The sequence below is a fragment of the Sebastes fasciatus genome, chromosome 14, assembly GCF_043250625.1.
Source record: "Sebastes fasciatus isolate fSebFas1 chromosome 14, fSebFas1.pri, whole genome shotgun sequence".
Lineage (NCBI taxonomy): Eukaryota > Metazoa > Chordata > Actinopteri > Perciformes > Sebastidae > Sebastes > Sebastes fasciatus.
The window spans coordinates 19579649-19607143 of NC_133808.1; the positions used below are offsets into that span (position 1 = coordinate 19579649).

Consider the following 27495-nt stretch of genomic DNA (forward strand, 5'->3'; position numbering starts at 1 on the left):
TAAATCCATCATAGTAAAGGCAGATACGCCAATTTCTCCACCAGCAGCTGCCCAAATAGACCAGCTTTTTGGTCAATTGGAGTCTATTTGAAATGTCATGCTTTGTTATTTCTAATCACTCTCTCCACCTAGATGTCTGACCTGAATGGCACAAATTCACACCAATATACCTTTTTCACAGCAGGAAAATCACAGGTGTTAAATCTTAATAACATTAACATTAATCTCTGTCCCAGTAAGCCATGACAGTGAGCCAGCAGGTACAACACCAGGACCCTGAAACTGAACAGCTAAATTGAATTGAGTCATCTTTATTTGTATTATTTACACTGTGTGCTTTTCAAACTGACGTCTCAAAACGTCTTTTTGGAAAAGGCCTATTCTCTTAGGTAGTGTTAAAAAGCATCCTGGGAAATGTGGAGAAATCAATTCAGTGAGAGAGGTTAAGTGAAAAAGGATAAAAGTCATGAAAAGGAATCACAAAATAACTCTTTGAAGGAACTGGACGTCACAGAGTGTGATGATATCTGACAGGGTCAGAATATCCTGCGGTGAAATTCTTTAAATGGTCAAGACTGTGTGTTTGCCTGTAGATGACTAAAGGCAGCGGTATCCTCTCCGCACGGCCTAAGTATGGTCATTTTGAGGACAGAACACAATGTGCCCGGCCTGCACCAACTCACACAGTGAGTCATACCAATCCATTTCCCTCACTATTCATCATACTCCCTCTTCTTTCGCTTTCACAATTATGTGCTCTCCTACACACGGATCTGTTCTTTTTGGCTTGTTACTCTCACTAGATCTCAAACAGATAATCTCAAATATTTAATATACAGTGGCCATTTCATGACTTCTCAACAGGCTCAGGTCAGCTGACCTATGTTGTCATGTTTTCCCTGATGTCCACTCGGAGCAACTGCGTTACGGCGCATTTCCACCAGATCTGGTGACGGAGGGCGTCGGAGCGCTTTCCATTCATTTCCTTTTGAAAGCAGGAGAGGCAGTCGCTCAGTGCATGTTGGGAGTGTTACGGCGCGTTGGAAGGTGTCTGTATTTGCATAATGTTGGAAAATCTCAAATTTATGTAAAGGAGCCCATCCAGCGTGACGCGTCCGGCTTGTAAAACTTGGACCAAGCTGTCAAACCAAGCGATCTAGTTATAAAATTAAACAGGATTCAGCAGAAGCATAGCCTATTTCTCACCTAAAATGTTATCAGAAGTAGATTTTGGTGGATTGTTTAGATGGAATAACAGAAAACATATGACCAGGCCAACATGTTGTTTCCTGTTTGAAACGGTGAGCAGAGAACCAGGGACCAATCAGGTGCATTCCACGATAGGGTACGTCACCGCTTGAGCGGCCAGTTGAGTGGAGCAGCGCGTCATCTGGTGTCCTCGCCGGATCTGGTGGACATGTAGTGTTAAGCTCCGGTGTCCAATGTCCACATTTCAGAAACGGAGAGTCTTCAAGCAGCTGCTTTTATGATTGGTAAAGTACTAGATTATAACACTTTGCGGCTGTACTTCACTGGTTTTATTGAATGTATGCAGCACACTGCTTCAAAAGTAATCTATACTATTTCTTCTCCTAAAGACAAAGCCCATAACAAATTAAATATATCATTCAAATTTAAATATTACAGTTTTGGTCGGTTTACAAGTGACATCGGCATTTATATACAGGCATGTAGTGAATTTTGTGCTTCAGAGACTCATCAAAAATAGATCTGGTGAGTAAAGACAGCGCAGTGCAGAAAAGAGCTGGCCGTGCGTCCTGTGGACAACAGAGGTTCGTCATGTTTAAATAAACTTTGTTAGACCCAGATGTACTTTAGTATAGCGAAATGTATCGAAATGCATAGCATGTAGTTCCTAGACAGCATTAAACAAGATTGTTTTTAAATCACACCTGGACGTCACCTTAAATAAATGCTACCACTAATAGAAGTTAGCAGTTAGAAAGTAAGTAAATCTATATTAGAAAGTAGCTTTGTGTAATCCATACAGACTTGGTTTTGTTCCACATTAGACATTAGAGCCAGGTAAGCACCTGAGGGAACATTATATGGCAGTAATGGTGGGAACAACAAGGCTTGTACACAAGACCAAAAAATGCTTTGGGTACAGTTTAGCTTGAACTGGTCAAGTTCAGCTCACACTGATGAAAGCAGAGCTGACCCTGAGTTTTAACTGTCCTAAATGCCCACCGTTCTTGCTTGCATTCACTAAAATGAATTACTATTTACAAAGGACTGAAATGCTGAAGAGGTGACACTCACAAACTTGCACTTCAACACTCTCTTTCATCACAGTTGTTACACCCACAGCGTGTGGTTTCTCTGTAAAAAGAGATAACCTCCAGGAGAACATTTCATTGACGTGAGTCATGATGGAGAAGAGAGGAGAGGAGAGGAGAGGAGAGGAGAGGAGAGGAGAGGAGAGGAGAGGAGAGGAGAGGAGAAGAGAGGAGAGGGCGGCTTTTTACCTTGAATTCTAAGAGCCATTCTTCGACAACACCGCGCTCTGAACCCAGCATCTTCCTCAGAGACCCCCTCCTTGGCTGCCTGGTAGACAAAGAAACACAGAGGACAGGGGGGGAGAGAGGGGAGATGGAGATATGGTGACAGGAAAGGAGAACAGAGATAGTGAGAGAGGAGGAGACATGAGTGGGGGTAGAGAGGAAGAGAAGCAAAGCAAACAGTTAGTTAGAGGAAGAGAACAGTGAGTACTTACTCAGACCATATGTGAAATGACATAATGAGGGGCAATACCAGCACTTTTCCATGTTTGTGCCCATTTGCTATTTTCAAAGTACATGTATTTCATATTACTGCCAACCACTTTACAAAGATCACGTTAAAAACAAAAAAAGATTTTTCTAATTTAATTTTCCCTACTAAATGAGCACCAATTTCTCTTCATTTCAGTTCAGTACTGTATGCAAACTAACCTGCAGAGACTTGAAACTTGCTTGAACCATAGACGTTGTGGTTATGCGTATTAACCATTAAGCTTATGCTTCCAGGACACTCAACATTTTTTTCTTCAAACTAGCCTGTGATTACAACTGCAATGGTAAATAATAGGGATGCAAAATATATATCAGTGCCGATAAATTATCCGCCGCTAGTTATTATGTATTTAACATGACTTAACAAGTGCAGCATCTACACACTCCAATACAGTAGGTGGCGGTATGCTCCTTTAAAGTTGGTTTTCGATCCGCCAATAAACACAGAAGAAAATCAAGCGCAGCTCGCTGACTAGAGGGCCAAACATGACGTCGCTGGTGTGGACGTTTTTCACAGTTTCAGAGAAAAACAACACGATTGCAATTTGCAATACAAGTTTTTTGATGTACTTAAAGAGAAAAAATAAATGAATATTTGAAGAGTCAGAACTGTTTTTAGTTTTTGTTGTGTTAACATTAGTGATGTCAGTTAGATTAGGTTCGGTCAGAGCTATGGAATATGAAATCATCCATCTTTGCTCACTACATCTAACCTATCTTACCCTCAGGTGTGAATAAACTACAGGTTATAAACTTCTTTTGAAATGTGAAATGATCAGATATCTTATCGGTATCGGCTGAAAGAAATCCATATCGTGCATCCCTGGTAAATAATTTTGAAAATAAAAGGAAAACAAATGTTCATTTTACCTGTTTAAAGTCTTGCAAGTTGAAATAAATAAAAAACATTCCCTGCATGTTAAACAGTAATTAAAACTATGATATGCTTTGGAAAGAGTTCAATAGTGATGTTAATTGTGGTAAATGGGATGCAACATGTAGAAATGCTTATGAGTGTGAAAGCTGTGTTGCTGACCACCTCACTGTTACATAAGGAGCCACCTAAGTGACCTTGCCTGTCACTGTGGATAAGTGATGACATGAACATGAACCACTACAGGCAGTCATACGGGCTTTCCCTTGACTATTCAAATCTGAGGTGGCCAAGCTTGAGTGTTTTTGGTCCGTGGCTCATGTGCATTCTTATGAAATCTAGCCAATAAAAACCTTAGTTAAATTAAAACATAACGCCAGAGATCAGAATTTTAAATGTTCATTCATACACATTTTATTCATAGCACACCAAGAGAGATGAGATAACAAAAGACAGTTAGTCCCTAGTCTCTTCATACATATTCGGATCTCGAGCTACAGGCACACTCTTATCCCCGGTCTTGTTCTCGGTATCCAGCAGCTAAAATTAACTTCAGCAAACTGCCCAAAATAAAAAAGCCATTTCTCCTTCAGACATCATCCCACGGAAAATATACTCTCATTAATTATCCCATAAAAAGGCTAGCTATGACGGAGCCATGTGTCGCAGCAAGTGTGTGTGTGTGTGTGTGTAGACTGGCGGAGTGAGAGGTGGGGTAGTCTCAGACTCCAGCGACAGTTTGGATACAGACTGTAGGCGATAGAAAGAGACACAGTGTGCTAAGCTGCCAAAATGACAGACATAAACAATGCTTATGTAATTTTAGAATTAGGGTACATCTTATCATGAATGTCAAATTCCTTTCACACAATTTGACAACATTCACTTAAGACCATCATGATTGAGCTACCATTGTTAGCCTTTAAGAAAGCCTAAAGCACACAAGATGAGCGTGACAACATGCAACAAAACTAGAAAAAATACACTGAGTAAAATCTATAATCATCAACTTTGACTGGGTGGTAAATTCAAAAAGATATTAAAAGGAAGAAAAGGGTATTGAATGGCAAAGCAACCAAACCTGACTGAGTCACACTGGAGCCTTTCTGAAAACACAGTCCTAAAGTTAATAAGCCATGCATCCTCAACATGTCTTATCTTTTCATTATGGAAATGCTTGAAGATTGTGTTAGAAAAACTATGTGGCTAATCTGGTGTGTGAATTTATTTTATTAATATGTATTTATTTTTATTATTATTATTATTATTATTTTTAATAATAATAATAATAATAATAATAATAATAACAACAATAACATGTTTTACTATAATTTTTTATATTTCTTATTATTTATTTATTTCTTCTTCTTCTTTATTCTTCTTTATTATTATTATTATTATTATTATTATTATTATTATTGCCATTTTTTCTCCTCCCTTGTTTTTGAAAAACGTTTCCAATTTACAGTTACCATCTGTTATTATGTACATATTACTTTATTTGTTATAGTTTTGGTTGTTGTAGTCATTTCTCTTAAGGAAACAATAAAAAGCATGATTAAAAAAACAAACTAAAAAACAAGAAAAACTATGTGGCTAATCTGGTGTGTGAATTCATTTATTATTTCATCATCATCATTATTATTATTTATTTATTTTCTTTTATTTAACATTATTTATTACAAGTTTTTTATATTTCTTATTTTTTTTATTTATTTTATTGTTTTTTTTATTATTATCATTACCATTTTTTCTCCTCCCTTGTTTTTGAAAACTTTTCCAATTTACAGTTACTATCTGTTATTATGTACATATTACTTTATTTGTTATGGTTTGGGTTGTTGTAGTCATTTTCTTAAGAAAACAATAAAAAGCATGATTAAAAAGAACAACAACAACAAAAAACAACAACAACTGTGTGGCTCATAAAGTTGTTATGGTTTTGAGTTGATGGGATTAGGGATAAGGATTAATTCAATATTCTCATTTCAAAGTGGGAAGATCCAATTTAACATTTCAGGCAACAGCCTCTGCTGGCTGAGTGTAAAGTGTTCTTGTAAGGCTTCAAGACATTTCCCTCGGTCTTTTTCTCAAATACTGTGGATTTGACGGTGATATTCAATTGTCATAAATTAACTGACTACAATATAGAGCACATACATGATGATATAGCAGTATGCAATGGTAGTTAATTATAGCATCACCTATTGTTATATGAGAATTTATTTGGGATTACAGGTGACATCATGTCATTTGTACTGATTATTGCACAGATGCCACAGTCTAGACAAAAGATAACAAGACCCTCCTCTACTCAAGAGCTTTGCAATGAGCTATTTAATTAAAACATATGTCTTCACATTGTGATTATCTGTAGTGATAACAATCTAAGATCTGACCTATTTACTGTTCTTCCTGCTCCGTGTTCCTCCATTTGACACATAAAAGTGCTCCCACAGCATGCAACATGTGACAGAAGAGTGTTGTAAATAAACTCATTGCAGCTGTATCTGGGTCAACGTCCTCGCTTAACTTTCTGACACATGCAGAAGTCAGACTACAGAGATTAGGTAGTTAAGACGTATGAAACTGTTGAGATTCAAGAGGAAAAGGCTGTGTGAGCACAATATTAGGAACATGCACACATAGACTTTGTCAGATTTAGCAACCTCTGCGCATAAGATGTTCACTCTGTTCCTTTTTGTAAGTCCCAAACAGTGTAAAACTGTGTGCACGGTACTAATGCTCACTCCCACAGTAAGCCATAATGTTGACACACCCCTGTTTAATCTTATTTGGTACACCCAAATTATTACAGGCCAGGAAATTTGCACACCCTCTAAGGCTTCTCTGGATTTGCATTTCTCATTCTCTATGTCTTTGACAGTTTTTATATTGCAAGACAAGATATGTAAACGTTCTTACTTTAGCTGGCAAACAAATGGCCGGTAGAAACTGATGCAAATAAATAAATTAGGGCTGTCAATTGATTAAAATATTTAATTGCAATTAATCGCTTGATTTTCCATAGTTAATCGCAAATTAATCACACTTTTTTTATCTGGTCAAAATGTACCTTAAAGGGAGATTTGTCAAGTATTTTATACTCTTATCAACATGGGAGTGGACAAATATGCTTGCTTTATGCAAACATATGTATCTATTTTAGGGCTGTCAAAGTTAACGTGATAATAACGCGTTAACAAATTTGTTTTAACACCACTAATTTCTTTAACACAGTAACGCAATTGATATTTCAGAGGACGTAGTGGGCTCAGTTTTTAACCTAGAGTGACGATACTGGCATCATATGAAACTAAAAAAACTGAGGAATCCATTGGTACCATGTTATACTATCTTGTTGCAAAGGAGGCTAAACAACGCTACAAACTTGCGCACATTTTTTGCGAGGAAAAACTGGCATGGACATTTTCAAAAGGGTCCTTTAACTTCTGACCTCAAGATATGTGAATGAAAATGGGTTCTATGGGTACCCACGAGTCTCCCCTTTTACAGACATACCCACTTTATGATAATCACATGCAGTTTGGGGCAAGTCATAGTCAAGTCAGCACACTGACACACTGACAGCTGTTGTTGCCTGTTGGGCTGCAGTTTGCCATGTTATGATTTGAGCATATTTGTTATGCTAAATGCAGTACCTGGGAGGGTTTCTGGACAATATTTGTCATTGTTTTGTGTTGTAAATTGATCCAAACACAATGTGGTTAAATGAAAGTAAAATGCAATTCCATTCTTTGATATTATATTTTATCACACTAACTGAATAAACAGCTGTTTGTAACTCAACTGATGTAATGTGAGTTTTAATATAGAAAGGCAAAACTAGTTACCTATAACATCCAATTCAGTCAGAGGCAAATTGTTGCCTTGGACTACCTACTGTATGTACCCTGCAACAGTTTAAAGGCACGTCAGTATTACCAACCAGTATTTAGAGGTTACCGACTTAAACAAATCCAACATAAAACGAAGCACGGCGGCTCTCTGAGCGGTGCAGATTAGCCTGAAAATGTTACGAAACAGGCTTAGGGGAGCAAAATATCCTATTAACTGTAGGCCTGGAGGAGACACAGATCATGTTCGCTGATGACGATATGAACGAGTCAAATCTTTTTGTGTGAATCTGAGTGTGTGAATTGAAAGGCTCCGTTTAGTAAGCTTGTTCAGCTCTTCATGAAAGGCTGACTCATTCACTTCCTCCGGCTTGTCAAACTGTCAAAGACTCACTGAAGTGAAATTCTCCATTGGTCCGGGCAGGCCTATCAGTTACCATGGGAACTGTAGTCAGATGACTTTCAGACAACGGCAAATATTCACCAAAAAGAAATGTCCGTTTTGTAAAATCAACTTGGATTATATATTGCTCTTATGATGTTTATAAAACAGAGTGCTGCTGTAAGTGGAAGGTAAAAGATGAGCTGATACACACAACAATTAAAACCTGAGAATGTATAGAAACATGAAAAGATGTCAAATTCTGTTGTTATCCTTCATATGTCAGTAGCACCATGACGCTTAAATTGTGAGAGCTAATTGTCTTCTATTTTCTTTTTTGGTTTAATTGCATAAAATAGAGATATAAAAGTGTAAACAGTTAACCAGAGTGAAAAACATGTGCTTAACCTTGATGAAAACATCTGTAACTGCAACATTAAGGGGAAAAAACAATCCATCAATGAGATCATTAGGGGATGAATTGTCAAGAATTGTCAACAGCTCACATTTAAATCTCATTTGCAGTTTCTGGCATCATGAGTCAGATTGATATACAGTCATTTTCAAGAGTAGCATTTTACATAATTGATAATGACAATCTATCAATCTATATTGTGCACCCCTCACTGAATTTTATAGCACCAAAGCAAGAACATAGCATCAAGAAAATAAATTCAAGAACTTCCCGATCAGGTGTATCAATGAAATAGGCACATGTTGTGCACTTACCTCAGTGTCCCAGAACTCAGATCTCCACTGGGAGAGGCAAATGGTTCTCCACAGTGTCACACATCTGTCAATCACTGAGGGTCACCTGCAACAACAAGGAAAAAATGATCCATTAATCATAGGAAAAGTGGTGGTTATCTGCATTGCATTGAAAAATTAAACTGGATTCATATACAGTAGCTTGAATACATAACATTTGATGGTTCCAGATTCTGAAATGTGAGCATTTGCTGCCTTCCCTTGTCTTACATTTAATATGTTTGGGTTTTAGACTGTTGGTCAGACAGAACAAGGCATTTGATGACATCACCATACGCTGAATTCACACCAGGCAGTGGCAAAGTGCGGCTCGCTGCAGTAAAATGACATTTTTCTGCTGCTGGGAGGCATGTTCATGTGTTTCAGGTGGGGAAGAAATTCTTTGCAACATAGGTCAATATGTCACAAGAGTTACAAAATGTGTTTACAGATTGGCTGCAGATCCTCTCTGGCTGCACTTTGCTGCTAAAAGTTCAACCTTTCCCTACTTTTAGTTTGGCCGCAGCTTTACATAGACATTGCACTTTGCTGCTGCTCTGGTGCCAATTCGGTGTTAGGCTCTCGAGAATAGTGATAGCCATTTTTGACAGTTTTTATAAAGTTTTATGGACCAAACAATCGTTTGTTTTGTAAAAGAAAGATTGCAGACTTTGAAAGGAAATACAAATAAACTTCAATCAGTGCTTCAAAGAATGGTTTTGACTCTTATTTTGTTAAAAAGGGGAAATTCTGTTGGCAGCACACATGACAGATAATCAGTCAACACAATGCACAAGCAGCTGACAACATGGAGACTTGGAAACCAACAGATGGTTGCTACAACAGCACGACCCTCCACTAAAAGATGCAGTTTAAACATTAAAGAGCATTACTGTGATGCAGAAAAGCCTTGCTACAGAGTACTACTAACCAACAACATGCATTTTGTTCCATAATGAAAACTATGCATTTGTTCAACAAACGCTTTGTTTTGAAGGTTATTTGGAGGCATGGCGCAAGGAGTCAATTTTCAAGTTTCCTATTGTTGCATAGCAACAGTCAGCTGGCGAACTTGTTGTCCTCTCCGGCTAAAAATGCATCTTGAGGATCCACACCCATAGTATTTACTGTACTTGGCAGAATAAATCAAGGCTTCAGTGGCACAAAAGAAGATACTGTTAGAAAGCCATCTCTGCTCTGCTGCGTGTCCCTGAGAAGCAGACGGTGCCACATCACTGAGCACTCCATCTCATGTTAAGCATCTCCAACACAACCTTGTGTTTATCTGAAGGACTCTTACATTAGCAATTCATCACAAAGACTCAAGGAAATCACCATGCAGAAGTCCCATCTGTCTAGAGTGATGTGGTATTTATTTTCCTTTGCCAGATAAAGCGTACTTATTCTGTGTGACTCATCAGAGCAGAGGGTAACAGTGGCTCCAGGTCGAGTAAATAGAGCGAGGGAGGAGGGTTGAATAACAACACGAACATTAATGACGTATTATATGACGTATTAGATGACAGAGTTATGTAAGTTAAAGGTTTGACGGGAACATATTTTGAGTTCTTTAGGACAATAGACTACCCATTAAATGTTATCAACCTAATTTAAGGTATTTATCTCATTCCTTTAATTTGGTAGTTATGTCTCAGAACTTCACCAAACAGAAAATGCTAGCAGTGGGCTCATGGTACATGTTTATCAGAGCTTAACATGGGCTTGCCTGGGGCAAGTAAAATGCCACTTTGGGCTAGTAAATATAGCAACTCACTTGCTCAATTGTGCAAAAAAAGTGGTAAAAGAGAATTTAACTACTTTTTTCAGTTGCTGATGATGGAAGGAGTAAGGAGTGAGCCATCTAGCTTCCTTCTCATCTCTGTTGAGAATTGTACATGCATAGTAAGGATTGGGCACTCACGAGAAAATGGCGGGGGGTAAAGACAAAGTTCATGAGCTGAAGCGCAAGCGAGCATTTTCTATTATCCTGAAAACAAGAGTTTACTTGGGTGGCGTTAGAGTATGTGGGTGAAACTCCAGATTAATTTACTTAAATAAAGATTAAACATGACAATTACCTTTTTTTTTGTTGTTATCTGATAACCGCTAATAAATAAATTAGTTCGTATAGGGGCAAATAAAAATTGACTTTGGGCAAGTAGATTTCTGACCCACTTGCCTGACCAGGCAAGCGAAAACCTGTTTATATTGACGCATCCATCTCTTTAATACCTCTGGGTGTATAAGGCCATTGTGGGTAATGTTGCAAATCAATGAGCAGCACTGTTTGATGGCAATAATGGATTTTTATGTCATTTTTGCATCAGTGTAATGCAGTGCTTTGATTTATCAGGCATTTAACTGGCTGGATTAGCCCAAAAACAAACAATTAAATTGGTTATTTCATTCATGAACAATTCCTCAATTGATTTTCCAGAAAAAGTGTCAGTATCACAATATATTGATATTGCAATATAAAATTACATAAACTGGAAGATAAATATATAATGCCAATACTAGCACAAACAATTTAAGGTGTTTTTTTCCCCATTGTCTTTATATCTTTTACAATAAATGTATTAGATATCTTTAATTCGTTTATCCCATTGTGTATGACTCTACTGCTTTTTCAAAAAAGCGCAGCTCTGTAACTAGAGCTGTAACGATTAATCGAGTAGTTGTCAACTATTAAATTAATCGCCAACTATTTTGATAATCGATTAATCTGTAATTTTTAAAGAAAAAATTCTCTCATTCCAGCTTCTTAAATGTGAATATTTTCTGATTTCTTTACTCCTCTATGACAGCAAACTGAATATCTCTGAGTTGTGGATAAAACAAGACATTCGAGGACGTCACCTTGAGCTTTGAGGAAACACTGATTTTTCACCATTTTCTGAAATTTTATAGACCAAACAACTAATTGATTAATCAAAAAAATAATCGACAGATTAATCGACAATGAAAATAATCGTTAGTTGCAGCTCTATCAATAAAAATAAGGAACAAATAGAGCAGGAGGTATCTCCACTCAAAGTATCTCTGAGGACCTTTCAGAGAATAACAGGTATGTGAAAGAAACCATCATCATCTGAGCTGCTTATTGGTCTTTGAATTGTTGCACAACATTTTGTAGATGCCTCAAATTATACGGTATAAGATCAAAAATTACTGCACTCCAACAAAAGAATATGCATTTTTCAGTTCAACAATTTCAGTCTTGCCTACAGGGTTTTTGCCTTAACCCTGGATATCGGGTCGAGTTGTCTTCATGCAACCCAAAAGTCACAGTCAATATAAAACCACTGTCAGAATAAACATAGTAGACATCTAGACTCTATGGCTGGATAACAGGAATAATGATAATTCTGTCCTTCCTTCTAGTTACAACATTGCATAATTAGCTGGAAGCGTACCTTGGGACTTCAGTGTAATTCCTCCCCACTCTGCACCCGTCTCATCCCAGTATTTGCGTGTCTAGTAACAACAACAGTGCTCTCCAACCAGCCTTCACTTCACTGTTGGCTAAATATGTCATACACCTAATGAGGCCTGGTGAATGACAATAAGCAAACTTTCCTTCAAGGGCTGCTCTTCCTCTATGCTGGACCTGCTTATTGTCCTGTGGCGGGGCTCACGAGGGAATAGGAGAGTGCCAACCCATCCTGTTTACGCCACTTCAAACCCCAAATCACAATGGCGTTGCTAAACACCCTGCTGAACGGTGCACAAGGCTGAAACAAAGCCAACAAGTGTATTTTGTGTATTTAGTTTCAAGACAGAGCAGTTAACACACAATCTGTTCCAATGTGAATTTGCAGTCAGGCAAACGTCTGTACTAATGTGTGTCACTGTCAATCCATCTGGTAGATTATGAAATATTTTACTGGAGGAAAGGTTCGGGGATTGCCAAAGTCATTAGGAGTCACCTTCTGGGCACCATAGACATCAGAATATAGATTATATAGAAATCCATCCAATAGTATTTCACTAAAGCCCAAACATGTCAACCTCATAGAGATAGAGCTCAACGCGCAATACTCTGAAAACCATACCAGGGGAAACAATTGGCACCTGAAACGCAAACAAAATGCCTGTAGCTAGGTAAAAACGTAACATTTCAGCCTGTCAAGGAATTATTTCAGCACCCTATGTCTAGCAGGGGTGCAGCTGATAACTAAAATTTGGACATTTGGACAAAATGCTTGCTGCACATATGATGTTAGGCATACAGATCCCACAGTTTTCCAATTTTTCCTGCTGAGGCCTCTCGTTTTATTACCTCTATCCTCAGTTTGTCAGTCCGGCAGCCTATAAAAACTTAGTTTTGGGTTCTTTACCTTGTTGGTAGTGCATCACATGATACAGCAGCTTTTAGGCATCTGTCTTTTGTTTGCTAGCAGACGAAAGTGACGAGGAGGAAACCTTCAAACAAAGTCAATGGAGAGCGATGAATTGTTTCCCCCTCCGGTGTGGGCAGGACTTAATTGTGCTCTGTATCTATGGTGGCGCTAGAGGAAAGGCCGGGGGATCAACAAAGTCATTAGGATTCATCATCTGGGCATCAATAGAGATTATTCAGTCTGGACCAAAGTAGTAGACTGACCAACCGTCTGTCTAACCAACAGCAACATCCTTAGAGCCGCACCGCTAGCTAGCGTGTCTAAAACAAAAATCGAGCTTGTCAAAAACGGTCATGGTGATTAATATTGACACAGTTACAAACAACTGCTGCAATCTTTCATGCATTTTTAATCGGTGTTCAATCGATCCTTTCTCAGTCTCTACACAATATAAATGTACTCTTATGTTGATTTTACGGGGCTAAAACAGTAGACCCTTTCACACGGCCACTTATTAATACATAACTGAGAAAAGGGCTCAGTCAGGCAGATATTGAGTGCTACATGTTGTTCTAACTGCACCTAATAGGGAGGGGACAGCACTGCTCACTATTCACACTCTGACTGAGGTTGTTTTCATATTGGAGTCAGGAACCTCTGCAGTCTCATGACTCAATAAGTACTGTATTTGTTAGCTAAGCTGGTCAATGAAAAATCCCTTTATGCAATCAGTGAAGTCAGAGCTAAAATCCAAAACAACAACGTAAGATTAACATTTTGTACCATGACTCCACTCTTACATACACACCGTCTTAGCCAGTCCTCACAACAGCTGCAGCATTATATGCCAGGCTTCAGTCCAACTGATGAGTATGCAGATAAAAGAACACATTAGCAACAATGCACGACATAAAACCACATAGCTTTAGCCTACAAGCTATCCCCTTAGTAACTGGAGTCTTATTTCAAATGAGTACTAAATGGAGGGCTCCCTCAAGCACCAAACAATGTTCATCATTCATTGCAGACGGATGAATCATACGAGTATCCGTGACTAAGTGACTCATTAAACCAATGTAAACATACACAAGGTTACTGCCCTGCAAAGTACAGAGAACCACTCTTAACCACTGCTGCACCCAAGACAGGGGACAGGAGACGGCTATGGATGATTTAAATAGCTAGTCTGTCCAAGTAGAAACCTCCCTTAGTTGTATTAAGATGAACCAAATCAACACTGAGCTTGTATTAGTTATTTTTTGGGAAACAGTTTCACATTTCCCCTGCCAGTGTTGGCAGTTTTGGCTTCTGAATGAACCACTAACAGTCGTGAACTGCCTTAAAAACACTGAAATATGGCTTTTTTTAAATCGTTGATTTTTATTTTATTTTTTTACTTTTGGTGATTTATTTATTTATTTTATTTATTATATTGTATTTTATTTCATTCATTAATTTATTGGGGGTGGAGTGAAAATGCTCTGTGTTAAATATCTGTGAATAATATTATTTTTCTTGAATAATAATATAAAAAAAAACACTGAAATAAAATTCTATTGAGCGTGGCTGCAGTTGCTTCGTGATGAAAATAAAATAAACATTTTATTCCCCCACAAAGTCATCTACTTTCACCGTGTGTCACTTCCAAACATGAGTCTGCAAAGTGAGCAATCACAACATCCATCAAAGCAGAGCAAATGTAGGAACATTTGGAAGAAAAAATAAGTATGGTGTTGCATCGTTATGACAAATGCTGCAGTAGCCTTAGTCAGCGAGTGTGATAACTGCGTGCAATACTTTTCAGCATGACGTGTAAAGAAGTGTCCTAAACACTCGAGGAAATGCCGGCCGTTGTGTGCTGCAGACCTCTAAACAACTGGTGCGATCGCGCCTACAGTTTTTCTCTGCTGCACCACAGCTTTCATGTTTTGTTAGTTTAGGCTGCACGCCTACCGTCACTTGTAATCAAAACTGATACCCACACACACACAATTTTTTGGGAGTTAAATTGTCAGACTGAATTTTGGCAAACGGTCGTGCCATGAGATTAGTGAGAGATTTTGGCAGAGAGAGGAGGAATGAGGGAACAAATCTGATTTCAGTCCCTTCAGCAAAGCATGATGGGCCTGTGCTCATTGCCATTATTCACTTTTCCTGATGTTTGTACAGTACCAGGTGCAGTAACAACAAATGGAAGAGCTGAATATGAAAATCAGTCCAGACTGTAGAAGTGGTTGCTAGTCAAGATCCATTTTTTTATAGCCATAAAACAGCATGAGTTGCATCAGCGATTGCTATAACAGTTCTTTTTTTAAGCTTTCTCACAATAAAATCTCTCAGAGAAGAGCAAACAGGCTGCTTTCCTTTCCTTACTGTGACACATTAAGTTACAACATGTTTCTTTCTCACATGTGAACTCAAACCTAGTGAAGATACAAAAAACAACCAAAGTTAAATAAAGACCATGTGTGAACTAGATGAAAGTTCAAAATGAATGCCCAACACTAAAGAAAAAACACCTTGCCAAAAGGGAGACTACAAATGTACTATATGCGTGGGTTTGCATCTGTCTGTCTCAACTTCTCCCCGTTGCCCTAAATGAGCAGTGCCAGGTTTCAACAGTGGGGATTTTTCAAGGTCAGTTTAGCTCAGTCAGCCATGAATTATTGAGCTTGAGCGAGCTCTGTTTGTGCTACTTCTGACGCTGTCCTTCTTCCTTCAAGTCTGTCTACTGTGACCATGACAAACTAAATATCCAACAATGATGGTATGACAATGTATTGACCCATGTTGGGAAATTTTTCTTTGTGTTTAACCTCTTCAAGAGAAAGGTCAGATCACAGGGTCAAACAGGGACGGATTCAGTGTAAGCAGGGTGGATGCATGCCATTACAGGAATTCAAATGTTTTTCTTGGTAAAGATAAGGGATGTCCCGATACCAGAAATTTAGTAGTCGATACCAATACCAGTGAAATTCCACTATTCTCGATACCACGGGAAAAAACAAAAGTAAAACAATAAATCCCATGTACTTCAACATACTTCCTTTATTACTGTTTGCATACTGGTTTCTGTTAGGAAGTTAAACAGGTCATAATTTCCCCTCTATTATCTGTTTTATATTGCTGTGAAAACTTCTCCTACAAACAACTAGATTTGTTCAAGTTCCTCGTAAAAAACTACATTTTACAAGACTACATTTGAACACATCATGATAACGTTAGAATTTACCTTTGTCCTCATTTTTTACTGAATAGAGCCTGAACGCATCATAATGTAAATCGATGTCATCTCCTGTTAACGTTAGCTGTTAGCCCCATGCAGGACTGTGCTGCTTACTGGCTGCTAACAGCTAATGTTAACTAGCTCTTGTCCTGCTGATTTCAACACGGATTAGTTGATCACAATGTAGCATTATCAGGGAAAAAATAGCGTGTCGATAGTGAGTTTACTGGGTCCCAATCAGTGGGCAACTCTGGGTCTGAAAAGTGAAGCCAATGTGGAAGTGCCTTAAACTTGCATTCTTTCTAATAGCCAGCAGGGGGCGACTCCTCTGGTTGTATAGAAGTCTATGAGAAAATGAGCCTACTTCTCCCTTGATTTATTACCTCAGTAAACATTGTAAACATGAGTTTATGGTCTCAATCGCTGGTTTCAAGTCTTCTTCAATACAGCATGATGTTCATTTACTAAATTATGATCCTATTTAGAGTAAAATAGACCATAAAGCAGGGTATGCTTTAGGGCGTGGCTATCTTGTGGCCAAAATGCCGAACTCAAGGTTTCAAAATGGCAGTCCACAAATCAATGGGTGACATCACGGTGACCACGTCGACTTCTTACATACAGTCTATGGTCCCAAACACATTTTCTATCACCCCTGGTATGACGGGACGCCGTTAGTATCTAGCCCTGACGGTACCTACGTTACTGTAGAAAAACAATTTTGGTATTGACTTGGTACTGAGGTACCGCTTCTCGTGACATCCCTCCTAAAGATATCACCTCACTGTTTCAATATTGTGATACTGAACTCATACAGCACACTCAAATATTGTGAGATTTTAACATGTTGTACTTTCTAAATTAGGGCCATTTAACTGCTCCAATCAGAAAATATAAGTTATTACCAATAACTGAACTGAGTTGAGTCTACAGGGGCTTTTTGTTTCCTCGAACACATTTATTTTGACACAGTCATGAGGGAATTTTACTCGACCTCTTTGGTGCATGTGTGTTTGCAGGTGGCCATTCCTCATGAAACACATCATGCTACACACACACTTTATGCAGACACTTTCCCCTAGGTAGAGGGATTAACTCTAATACCTGACCACAGTGAACCAGTCGGCTGTAATCTCTCGTTCGTAAGAAGAACCAGCCACTCACCAGTGCAGCAGGCTGTCTGCACAGGAATAGAATGAGGTTTATTTATAGCAAATACAGCACTGGAAAAATACCCCTATTGCCTGGTTTTCTATACAGAATAATGACCATAGATTATAAAGATAGTGAGGCTGAGAGGTACACACCTCAGTGAGACGCCAACTGACAGAAAGGACTTTTGGTGAGTAAAGGTCACAAACAGGCAAATACAGTCAATATACTGCATGTTCCTGTGCAAATCAATAGTTCTGCCCCGAGGACACGTGGACATAGAAAATGCATAAATAATACACAACACAGGTAATAATACAGAAAGATGGAAAAAGAGAGCTGGGTGCACAGAATAGAGGAGAGAAGGAGAGAGTGAAAGATTGGCTCCCTCATCCTCTCCTCATCTCTCATAGGCCAGGCGAGGGGAACTGAGGCGTACGCACATCCTGGGCTAAAATTAGCTCTGCTGCAGCTGCAGGGCCAGACGTGTTGGGATGGGCCTGTGTTGCAACTAAGCACACACACACAGACACACACGGTTCCACCAATTAGACAGGGTGAGCCACAACACAAAACAGCACAGGTGAATGCCAACAGCATCCTGCCTCCTTCCGCTCTGCTCCTAAAACTGAGGCATACAAAGGCTTTCAATGCAAATGTTGCGTGTATTCACATCTACATACAGGATAAACACATACAAACATACCCTCCAGAGTGCCCCACACTAACCTCACCTACACAAATTAGAGCTGGGGATCAAGGAGAAACAACTCGACTTATAAAAGCCAATGGCATTTGCTATATTTCAAGCATTTGTGATCTCATCCAGGATGACATACAATGGGTTGTTGTGTTCAACACCCTATACTTTTCAGACAAGCATCATAATAAGCAAGGAAGCACATAGACTGCCAAGTGTAGTGTCTTGACAAGTCATGGCTTTCCTTACAAAAAGAAAAATAACACCTTTATACTCGACTGTATTACCAAAGTAGTAAGTTGAGAGTTGTTGTGCATTTCTGGTGTATGATACATAGAACATAATCAATAATGCACCTTAGAGTAATTCTGGGGGAAACACTGTGGTGCAATAAATCCTCATGAAGGTTGTAATGTTCAGTTGTTGACACGCTGTGTCACACAAGTCTATCAATTTTCTAAGCTGCGGTTAGTGGTGGTGTTTTATTGGATTTCATTTTTAAAGTGGAAATGTAACATTCAACCAAGTTAATCTGTACTCTGCTGTCTCATACAGACTGTTCAAAGACAGGGTCGCTAAGAAAATAAACGATGAAAGCACTACTTTATTCTGAAGCCCACGTAATAGCGTTTGTTTATGTAACTTGCCGGTAGCTTCTGCTTCTACCAAAACTACCGTCACAAAATAGAACTCATCTCCAAAGCAAACACTAGAGACATTATCGCCCTAATTTTATCCGTGTTCTCCTTTAACTTACTAACTAACTAACCAACGATCTAACTCGGTTATAATCCCAAGCCGATGGACACATGGACACCACAGAGTGAAAACTGGGGCTCCCTCATCCACACCGCTCGGAGATGCCTCTGACAGCAGCCCACCAAGTCGGTCCATGTGCACGTCAGTTTGGGAGTATAACCGAGTTAGATAGTTAGTTATTTTATTATTGGTAGAAATGAACTGTTTTGTCCTGGGTTTTAAACATTGTAAAACTCATCTTTACATCCAGGAACAATACAATAGTGTCCCCTCTTATGTTTTCTTCTGTCATGTGTCTCCTCAGTATCCGTCTTTAACAGTCTCTACCGTTGTATCTGTGCAACTCAGCTGAGCTAACCAACCTTGTGACATCACGGGTTAGAGTACTGCAACATGGCGGCACTCTTGCCATGCAAGATAAAACAGAGCTTCATTTTTCTTTTAAATGCTTACATTTGTCATGTTTGTTATATAATAGTTCATTAGAGTGGAAATCCATTTAGTAAACCAGCTTAACTTTCATTTCTGCTTTAACATTCTGTTCCCCTCATGTATATAAGAAAGGGTAAACATTACAATCACCTTATCTTTATGATGCCGTACAATATAGCATCACCAATACATCCTCAAATACCATAGAGGTTAATCAACCTTTGTCTAACAAAAACGGAACATTACAAGTTTCACAAGTAGGATTTATAGCAGTCTATTGTACTGTTTTGCATTGAACATAATAAGTATTGTAAAACAAAGAGCCATGAGGTGGAGGGGATTGTTTTTTTATGAAAGCTTTGGCAGTCACAAGTTCACTCACTGACAGTAGAGACACATGACCACTAATTCCACAGCATTTAGCACAGCTGCTGACATGGTGCGTGGTGTGTGTGTGTGGGGGAGCAGCTAAGTGTTTAACTTTACTCCAGAGAAACGGAGGAAAATACTGTGCTGCCAAATAAGCTGCTCAGCAGTCTTCTAACAATAGGCCACCTTGAGCTTTTGTGACATGCCAAGACCACGGCACGGCACGGCCCACCGGCCTGAGACCGCCACAGCTTGCGTGACCAAAAGATCAACTAAGGGGAAAACAGAGGAGAGTGGGCGCATTACTAAACTACCATCTCAGATAATGGGGGGTGGGCTGCAAAACTGCTGAATACCAAGAAAATCAAGCCAGAGAGCTTGGCCTCCAGACTTCCTCCCACCCTAGAGACTCATAATGGTTGTTAAATCAAATTGTTTCCTACAGTATGAAAACAACAACAATGTGGGCTCCATCTACCCCACTGCAGCAGACGCAAAGAAATTACCCTAGCAGGACAATGACAGTGTTCCGCTAGAAACTGTAGCCAAGTTAATAAGCATTGAGCTCGGGCCAGACTTTGGACCTAGACATCTAAAAAATGTAATTACGCCATGCAAACAGTTCCTTTTGACTGAGTTTTGACTGTCTATATTTGATCAGGTTGCATAATTTCTAGAAATCCTCCACCCCCTTATTACCAAACAGTGCTCAGTACACTAGCAGCATTAGCAGCTAAGCCTCACTAAATGCAAGGCAACACTTTTGTGAACATGTGCCTCACTCTCCAGTGCTCACAGCTTGAGCCAGCAAAAGCCACCGCTTCCCTTCCATGTCTTTCCCCTCATATCACAACAACAAATAACTGGCAATAATTCAAAGGCTCCTGGAATCAACCGGGCATTGGCATCTGTTCAACTTGAGACAGGCGCTGAGTCGTGACCAGCAAGCTGAGCAGGAGAGCAGAGAGCCGACCGACAAGGAAGGCAAAGCCCAGCAGAAAACAGTGGCTCCGAGAGGATGACGACCTATTATCTTGGCTTAAACAAACCGTCCATGCCGCCACATTGATGATACAGAGCTTGTGTTTCCCCACTCACATCAAGTGCAACAGTGGGAAAGTTCAGGTGCCTTTCAGTCTCTTGTAAATTGCGTTCAGATCAACAACAAGATCTGTTATTTCCTTTTGTTCAGGAGTTGCCGGAAGGAGTAGTCAAATGCTCAATATGCAGCTGTAACTTTTGTTGGAGCAGTCTTAAATAACATGACTTTTCAACATACTTTATGTGGTTACTTCTTCGTAAAAATTTATGTTTACAGCGAGAGGCTCCCAGAGAAACAAATCTATTCCTACCACACAGTCCTTCAATTGAGTTTGGTCCCAGTGTGCAAAACCTGTGTGATGTTCAACCGTCCTAGCCATGTTGACCTCTAGGGCACTACTACAGAGCAGCAGGGTTGGTCATTTATCAGCCAAAAATGTCAAACATTCACAGAATCCAGCTTCTCATGTTAAGGATTTGCTGCTTCTCCATCGCTGTAAATTGAATACTTAGGGGTTTGGTACTGTTGGTCGGAAATAGGGCTCGTCAATATATTGGATTTAGTCAAAAAGTAATGTTCATGACAGTTTGCGACGTTACCTGTTAATAATCCCATAAATTGTAACGAGAATGGTTTAGAGCTGCAACAATTAATCGATTAGTTGTCAACTATTAAATTAATCGCCAATTATTTTGATAATCGATAAATCAGTTTGAGTATTTTTTTAAGAAAATAAGTCAAATTCTCTGATTCCAGCTTCTTGAATGTGAATATTTTCTGGTTTCTTTACTCCTCTATGACAGTAAACTGAATATCTTTGAGTTATGGACAAAACAAGACATTTGAGGATGTCATCTAACTAATCGATTAATCGAGAAAATAGTAGACAGATTAATTATTAATGAAAAGTTGCAGCCTTATTTGGTACTGTTGTTCGGAAATAGGACTAGTCAATATATTTAAATAAAATGAAAATGTGTACATTGTGAAAATGTTGTTATTGCAGTTTGCACAAATAGGTTACTTTTAGTCAAAAAGTAATGTTTATGTCAATAATCCCATAAACTGTGATGAGAATAGTTACACTATATGAGCACCTGTAGCAGTACGGGTTGAAAAAAAGACTTGTATGTTGAGTTTTGCTCTCTCTTTTGGATCTGATTATTAAACTAGATATGTCTCTGCTCTACCTTGTTGAAGCATCTAACACTGATAGTCCATAGCTGTGAGATCTTCTGTAGTTTGCTATTAAATAGAAAAAATATAGCTTTAAATTATATATTAATAGCTATCTTTCTTTCTTTCTTTTCAACAGTGTATCAGACAGATTTGGCTAAAACACAAGCTGTAAATTAGCTGTGTCAAATCCAGAATGGTGGATTAAAGGTTAACCACTTGCTCTGCCAACAAAGCGTCGTATTAATGGAGGGTTGCAAACGTAGCACTCACTGAAATGAAGAGAAGGAGGTGAGAGTCTAGTGTGGCACACTGAAATCAACCGGTCATACTGTACAGCAGAACAATAACAAAGCCTTTCACCACTTCCATGGGAACCAGCCATTTCCCCGGAGGGATAATACAGTTAATCTAACCTAATCAAAACATTCACACACGTCCAGCAAACCAGCACTCCGACGATGGCAGCATAGTTCAGCAGCATAGGCTACTTTACACATGTAAAGTGAGAACTTTTTTAAATATTACACTGCAAGCACACATATTCCTCTGTCACATGTCAACTACGTAAACAAAAACTAAGTTTGAGTTACAGGTTTGACAAAGAATTCCTACAATGTGTTCTCCTTGGAGAGATTAGTGACACACTGTCAACAAGCATGGATGGTTTTTATGGATTTCCAACAGTAATTTCCTAATTTTGACTCTTCTTTTAAGCTTCATTAGCCAATATTGAAAATATTTGAGGTACAGTAAGATATGGCAGAGGTGTATCCATCCTTTACGACACACTTAATGCTGCCAACATTTCTGCTTTCTGGCAGTTCTGCCTTTTACCGATTTATGGCTGTTTATGACTTTTGTTGGATTGATAGTACATGTGTACATATTGTTGTATCTTTAGACACTTCTACTTCCTCTAAATTTCTGTAAAACTGAATCATAATGCAGTGACTTAATCCTATAACTTTAACAACACAACTAGAGCTGCAGCAATTTGTCTATTATACTATTTTGATAAGCGATTTATTGGTTTGAGTAATCTTTTAAGAAAAACAAGTCAATATTCTCTGATTCCAGCTTCTTAAATCTGATTTTTTTTCTGGTTTCTTTACTCCTCTATGACAGTTAACTGAATATCTTTGAGTTGTGGACAAAACAAGATATTTGAGGACGTCATCTTGGCCTTTGGGAAACACTAACTGACATTTTTTTCTGACATTTTATAGACCAAACAACTAACAACAACTTTTCTAGTTCTAATCCATTAATTGAGAAAAATAATCTGCAGATTAATTGATGATGAAAATATTGTTAGTTGCAGCCCTAGACACAAGTATTCACCCTCCTGACGTGCAATGCATTTCGCAGAATTGCCCGTATGATAATACCATCATCATTAGCTTGGGCAATATACCCTGTGATTCCCAAACCTATCAGTTTTGAAAGCATTGATTCATTTACAAACAAGAGAGTACACACATTATGCCGCTCCACCTCTTTGGAGCCCCCGGAGGAACAGTATGAACTCGTGTTTGGCTGAAGGAGAGACAAGTCTCTGAGCAGGGGGGGGCGCTGGGGGAGAGATATACTGTACATCATGGAGACAGCCAACACACAGACAGACCTCATACCTGGCAGTGCAGTGAGTCAGCAGCACCACAGCTCTCTCAGCATGCAAACCACATATCCAGCTGATTCTCAAGACTGGCTGCACGCAACACGACTGGAATGACTCCACTGTTGACTTATAAGTACATCAAGGACTGATTTGGATGCTGAATGACAACAAACAAAAGGAAAATACCACAATCAATTTAAGGAATGCCCGATGTCCAAACTGATGCGTCTCGTTTGCTTGGCCTGGAGGGGACAACAACAAACATGCCAATTCAGATTTTCTCTACTGGAAGAAGAGGAAGGACAGTGGGCTGTCTGCCTGTGTGATCCTCTGGCTCTGTGGGAGCGAGTACAGTGGAAAATAGTCCCCACTGCTAATCCATGGCAGGCTAATTACAGCTTTGATCCCCTAGGCGTGTGTGCATCACCATAGGTGGGAGGGAGGCAACACACTCTGGGGCTCAATACACTTACGGCTAGATTTGTTTTGGTTTAACGCTGTCTCAATAAGCTCACATCTGCTGCAGACATGTGGGCAACAAACGGCAATATTGTGCATTATTAGTCAGCTCAGAGTTCATAAGAGTTTCCCTCAGCTTCTAGTGAGTTTTATACAGCACATGACTTCATAACTATACTGCTGATTTCACCAACTCCACATCCACTTCCGCTCCTCATCAAAGAACACGGGCTGAATAATTTACCATTTGTTAGACTGAGCAATAGAAGAAACTCAACTCCTGGAGACAGGGACACAGATTAAGTGGGTAAATGGGAGTTTCTGTCTAAAATAGGCCACAGCTCTGATGATAGCCTAGTCCCAAAACACATGGTGGCAGAGATAGAGCGAGGAAGGAGGAGAGAGGAGGATGATGATGATGATGATGATGATGATGATGATTGAGGGTGAGCAGCAGATGGCATGGAATTATCTGGATCTTCAGCTCTACATCTTTGCCCATGATGACGCCATTATTTGAGGGGTAGTTTACCTATCATGACCAAATATCACTCCAAGTAGCATTCATTTCATTTACTGATAAAAACAGCAGTGTGTCAACGGCAACAAGAAAGCAACTTGGCAGAAGTAAAACTGGCTTGGCAGAGCAGAGAGGAATGAATTAGTGATGTTGCTGTTGTTAGGAGTGTTGGTTGCTGGTAACTTTGAGGACTGAGCTACTGGTCTGATGTGAAAACACTGTTCGGTCCAAGCACAGTTTATCAAACAGAACTGGGGTAAGAGTGAGAACCTGTCTTCGGCCAAATGGTGTAGATATAAGTGCTTGAAAACAGCAGATTAAATGATTCTAGGTGAAAAGCTTTAAGTACCACCAGGCTCCTGGTCTAATGCTCCTAAAATGGCCATGCACTATACACTCTCCACCTTATTTACTGAAATGCCTCAGTTATTTGTTTATACCCAGTGCTCGAAGTGGGCCAGTGCTCACCGGTACGCACTACCAGTGACTTTTTCTTGCGTACCGGCACTTCTCACAAGCTGCTGATACTCTTCTCTGCCCTCTCCATATCAGGTTCTCTGGGAGATTCACAATGGCACAGCGCCAGCGGATTTGTGCCACGCCTCATAAGCCGTATGAACATAAAAACTATGTGGGGAGCACCTGGACGAGAGGAGTGGGAGTGAGAACGAGGGTGCTGTAATTTATCAATACAATGTTCATGTCCTTTTTGTAAAATAATGAGTGAACTTTTGTGAACAAATATAATTAATGAAACATTATTTTAAGTAATCTGAATCTGCTCTTTTGATTTATATAATATGATTTTACAGGGCAAACATTTTCAGAAGAATTAAATGTTCAGGCAAAGGCTGTGATAAATAATAAAAATAATCATTTAACTAGTAATAATAATCGTCCCAAATGATGTAAAATTACATAGTTTTAAGTCAAAAACCTTCAAATTTTCTTAGGGGAGGACCCCCAAACCCAATATCTCCTAGTATCTTTCATTCACTGTAGAAATTGAGTATGTGTCTCTTTATCCTGCTGTATAATATGTAGGAGCATCCTGACTGGGACACTGCTCCTAAAACCTGAATGAACAGCTCACACACCTCAGCTCTGCATGTATACCTGCCTGTCTGTCTGTCTGTCTGTCTGGCTGTTGTTGATTCCAGGCTGTAGACATACTATAACATATTATAAAGTGGTACTACAAATAACACAAGAAAGCACTTGAAGTATTAACACTTTATACAAACACACCACCATAACCCTATAATGTTCCAGTTGGAATATTATTGGAGTATTACAGGCCTACTGCAGAAGATGCATAGCCCAAGTATAATAATATAGCACTGTTTTTACCTAACAAAATTGAGACATGTACATACTTATGGTGGTCATTTAAATCACATGGTACTGCTGCAAACTCACATACATGATAGTACTAATGAGCAAGAAATAAAGCATACAGGTCACTAAAACAGGACACTCGGGGTAGCTAGAAAAGGCTATTCAGAGACTTTTAGCTCTGTACATGACAGTGATTTACTCTACATAAAAACCTACATGGGGTGCCAAGTTGAGACTTCCACTTATAATTTCAAAATAATTTTTTTTTTTTTAACAAACGAGCTGCAGCTGTTTTTGTAGAGTTCAACTTCAAGAGTGGAGATATTGTATACTCTCTTATTTTAAGTTTAAAAGAAGTATAGGCCTACTAATAGAGCACAACTACAAGCCAAGTATACCTTTCTGTAGGCCTATAAGGCAAGAATACTTAATTATACTTTTCTTAAGTATATCTCAATTGAAAGATTAAGTAAAAGTAGGCAGATAAGACAAGTATACTTAGACTTTTCTGTATACTTGTCAGTATTAGCCAAGTATACTTAGACTTTTCTGTAGACTTGTCAGTATGAGCCAAGTATACTTAGACTTTTCTGTAGACTTGTCAGTATGAGCCAAGTATACTTAGACTTTTCTGTATACTTGTCAGTATGAGCCAAGTATACTTAGACTTTTCTGTATACTTGTCAGTATTAGACAAGTATACTTAGACTTTTCTGTAGACTTGTCAGTATGAGCCAAGTATACTTAGACTTTTCTGTATACGCTTTTCTGTATTAGGCAAGTATATTTAGACTTTTCTGTATACTTGTCAGTATTAGGCAAGTATATTTAGACTTTTCTGTATACTTGTCAGTATGAGCCAAGTATACTTAGACTTTTCTGTATACTTGTCAGTATTAGACAAGTATACTTAGACTTTTCTGTATACTTGTCAGTGTGAGCCAAGTATACTTAGACTTTTCTGTATACGCTTTTATGTATACTTGTCAGTATTAGGCAAGTATACTTAGACTTTTCTGTAGACTTGCCAGTATGAGCCAAGTATACTTTTGTTAAGAATATCTCTGACAAGTACACAAAAAGTAATCTGAAAGTATACTCTCTTATTTTAAGTTTAAAAGAAGTATAGGCCACTGGGGGTAGCTAGAAAAGGCTATTCAGAGACTTTAGTGATTTACTCTACATAAAAACCTACTAGGGTGCCAAATTGAGACTTCCGCTTATAATTTCAAAATAAAACCTTTTTCTTTTAGAACAAACGAGCTGCAGCTGTTTTTGTAGAGTTCAACTTCAAGAGTGGAGGTGTATTGTATTTCAGGGATTAAATGTGTGAGTGACAACCTACCTGCTGTTTTACCTTAAACACTGTTAACAGTAGCTATAGCCAACGTGGTATTATCTGTGTGTTTCTACGCAGCTCTGTTAGCCAGGTAAACTGCTAACTAGCTTAACCTTCATTACAACACTGACTGCCACGACAGCCTGAAGAGCTCATCGTCAGCCGCCTTTAGCTCGGCTGTTAGCAGCTTGTGGACATCCTCATCTCAGTCGTGACCAGGCCACACTGTTAGTTAACTGCCTGGCTTCAACACACCGGAGCATCTGTCTCTGTTGTCCCCTAGCTAGAGACAGTTGAAGCCTCCTCACCGACACACACAGAGCTGATGATGATGATGACTGCGACTACCTGGAAAACCTGAATG

The 27495-nt window shown here is 39.0% G+C and overlaps 2 protein-coding genes across 10 annotated transcripts in view; both read right to left on the reverse strand.

Annotated features, from left to right (window-relative positions):
• The window catches only part of LOC141782805 (hyccin 2), a 51711-nt gene that overhangs the window by 23951 nt on the left and 265 nt on the right, over positions 1-27495 (reverse strand). For 2 of the 9 annotated variants that reach the window (XM_074659551.1, XM_074659560.1), the window contains exons 2-3: positions 8638-8722; positions 2490-2568 (exon numbers count right to left, since the gene is read on the reverse strand). In XM_074659551.1, the coding sequence (XP_074515652.1) occupies positions 2490-2540 (51 nt within the window). In that variant the 5' untranslated portion in view covers positions 2541-2568; positions 8638-8722. Of the gene's footprint in view, positions 1-2489; positions 2569-8637; positions 8723-12071; positions 12200-13806; positions 13978-23488; positions 23633-27495 lie in introns of those variants that run through there. The other 7 variants (XM_074659557.1, XM_074659552.1, XM_074659558.1 and 4 more) reach the window with 7 other exon arrangements.
• prmt2 (protein arginine methyltransferase 2) overlaps positions 6354-27495 on the reverse strand; it is a 303518-nt gene continuing 282376 nt past the window's right edge. The window contains exon 10 of the transcript XR_012597169.1: positions 6354-6366. The gene's annotated coding sequence lies outside the window, so the exon portion shown is untranslated. The remainder of the gene's footprint in view (positions 6367-27495) is intronic.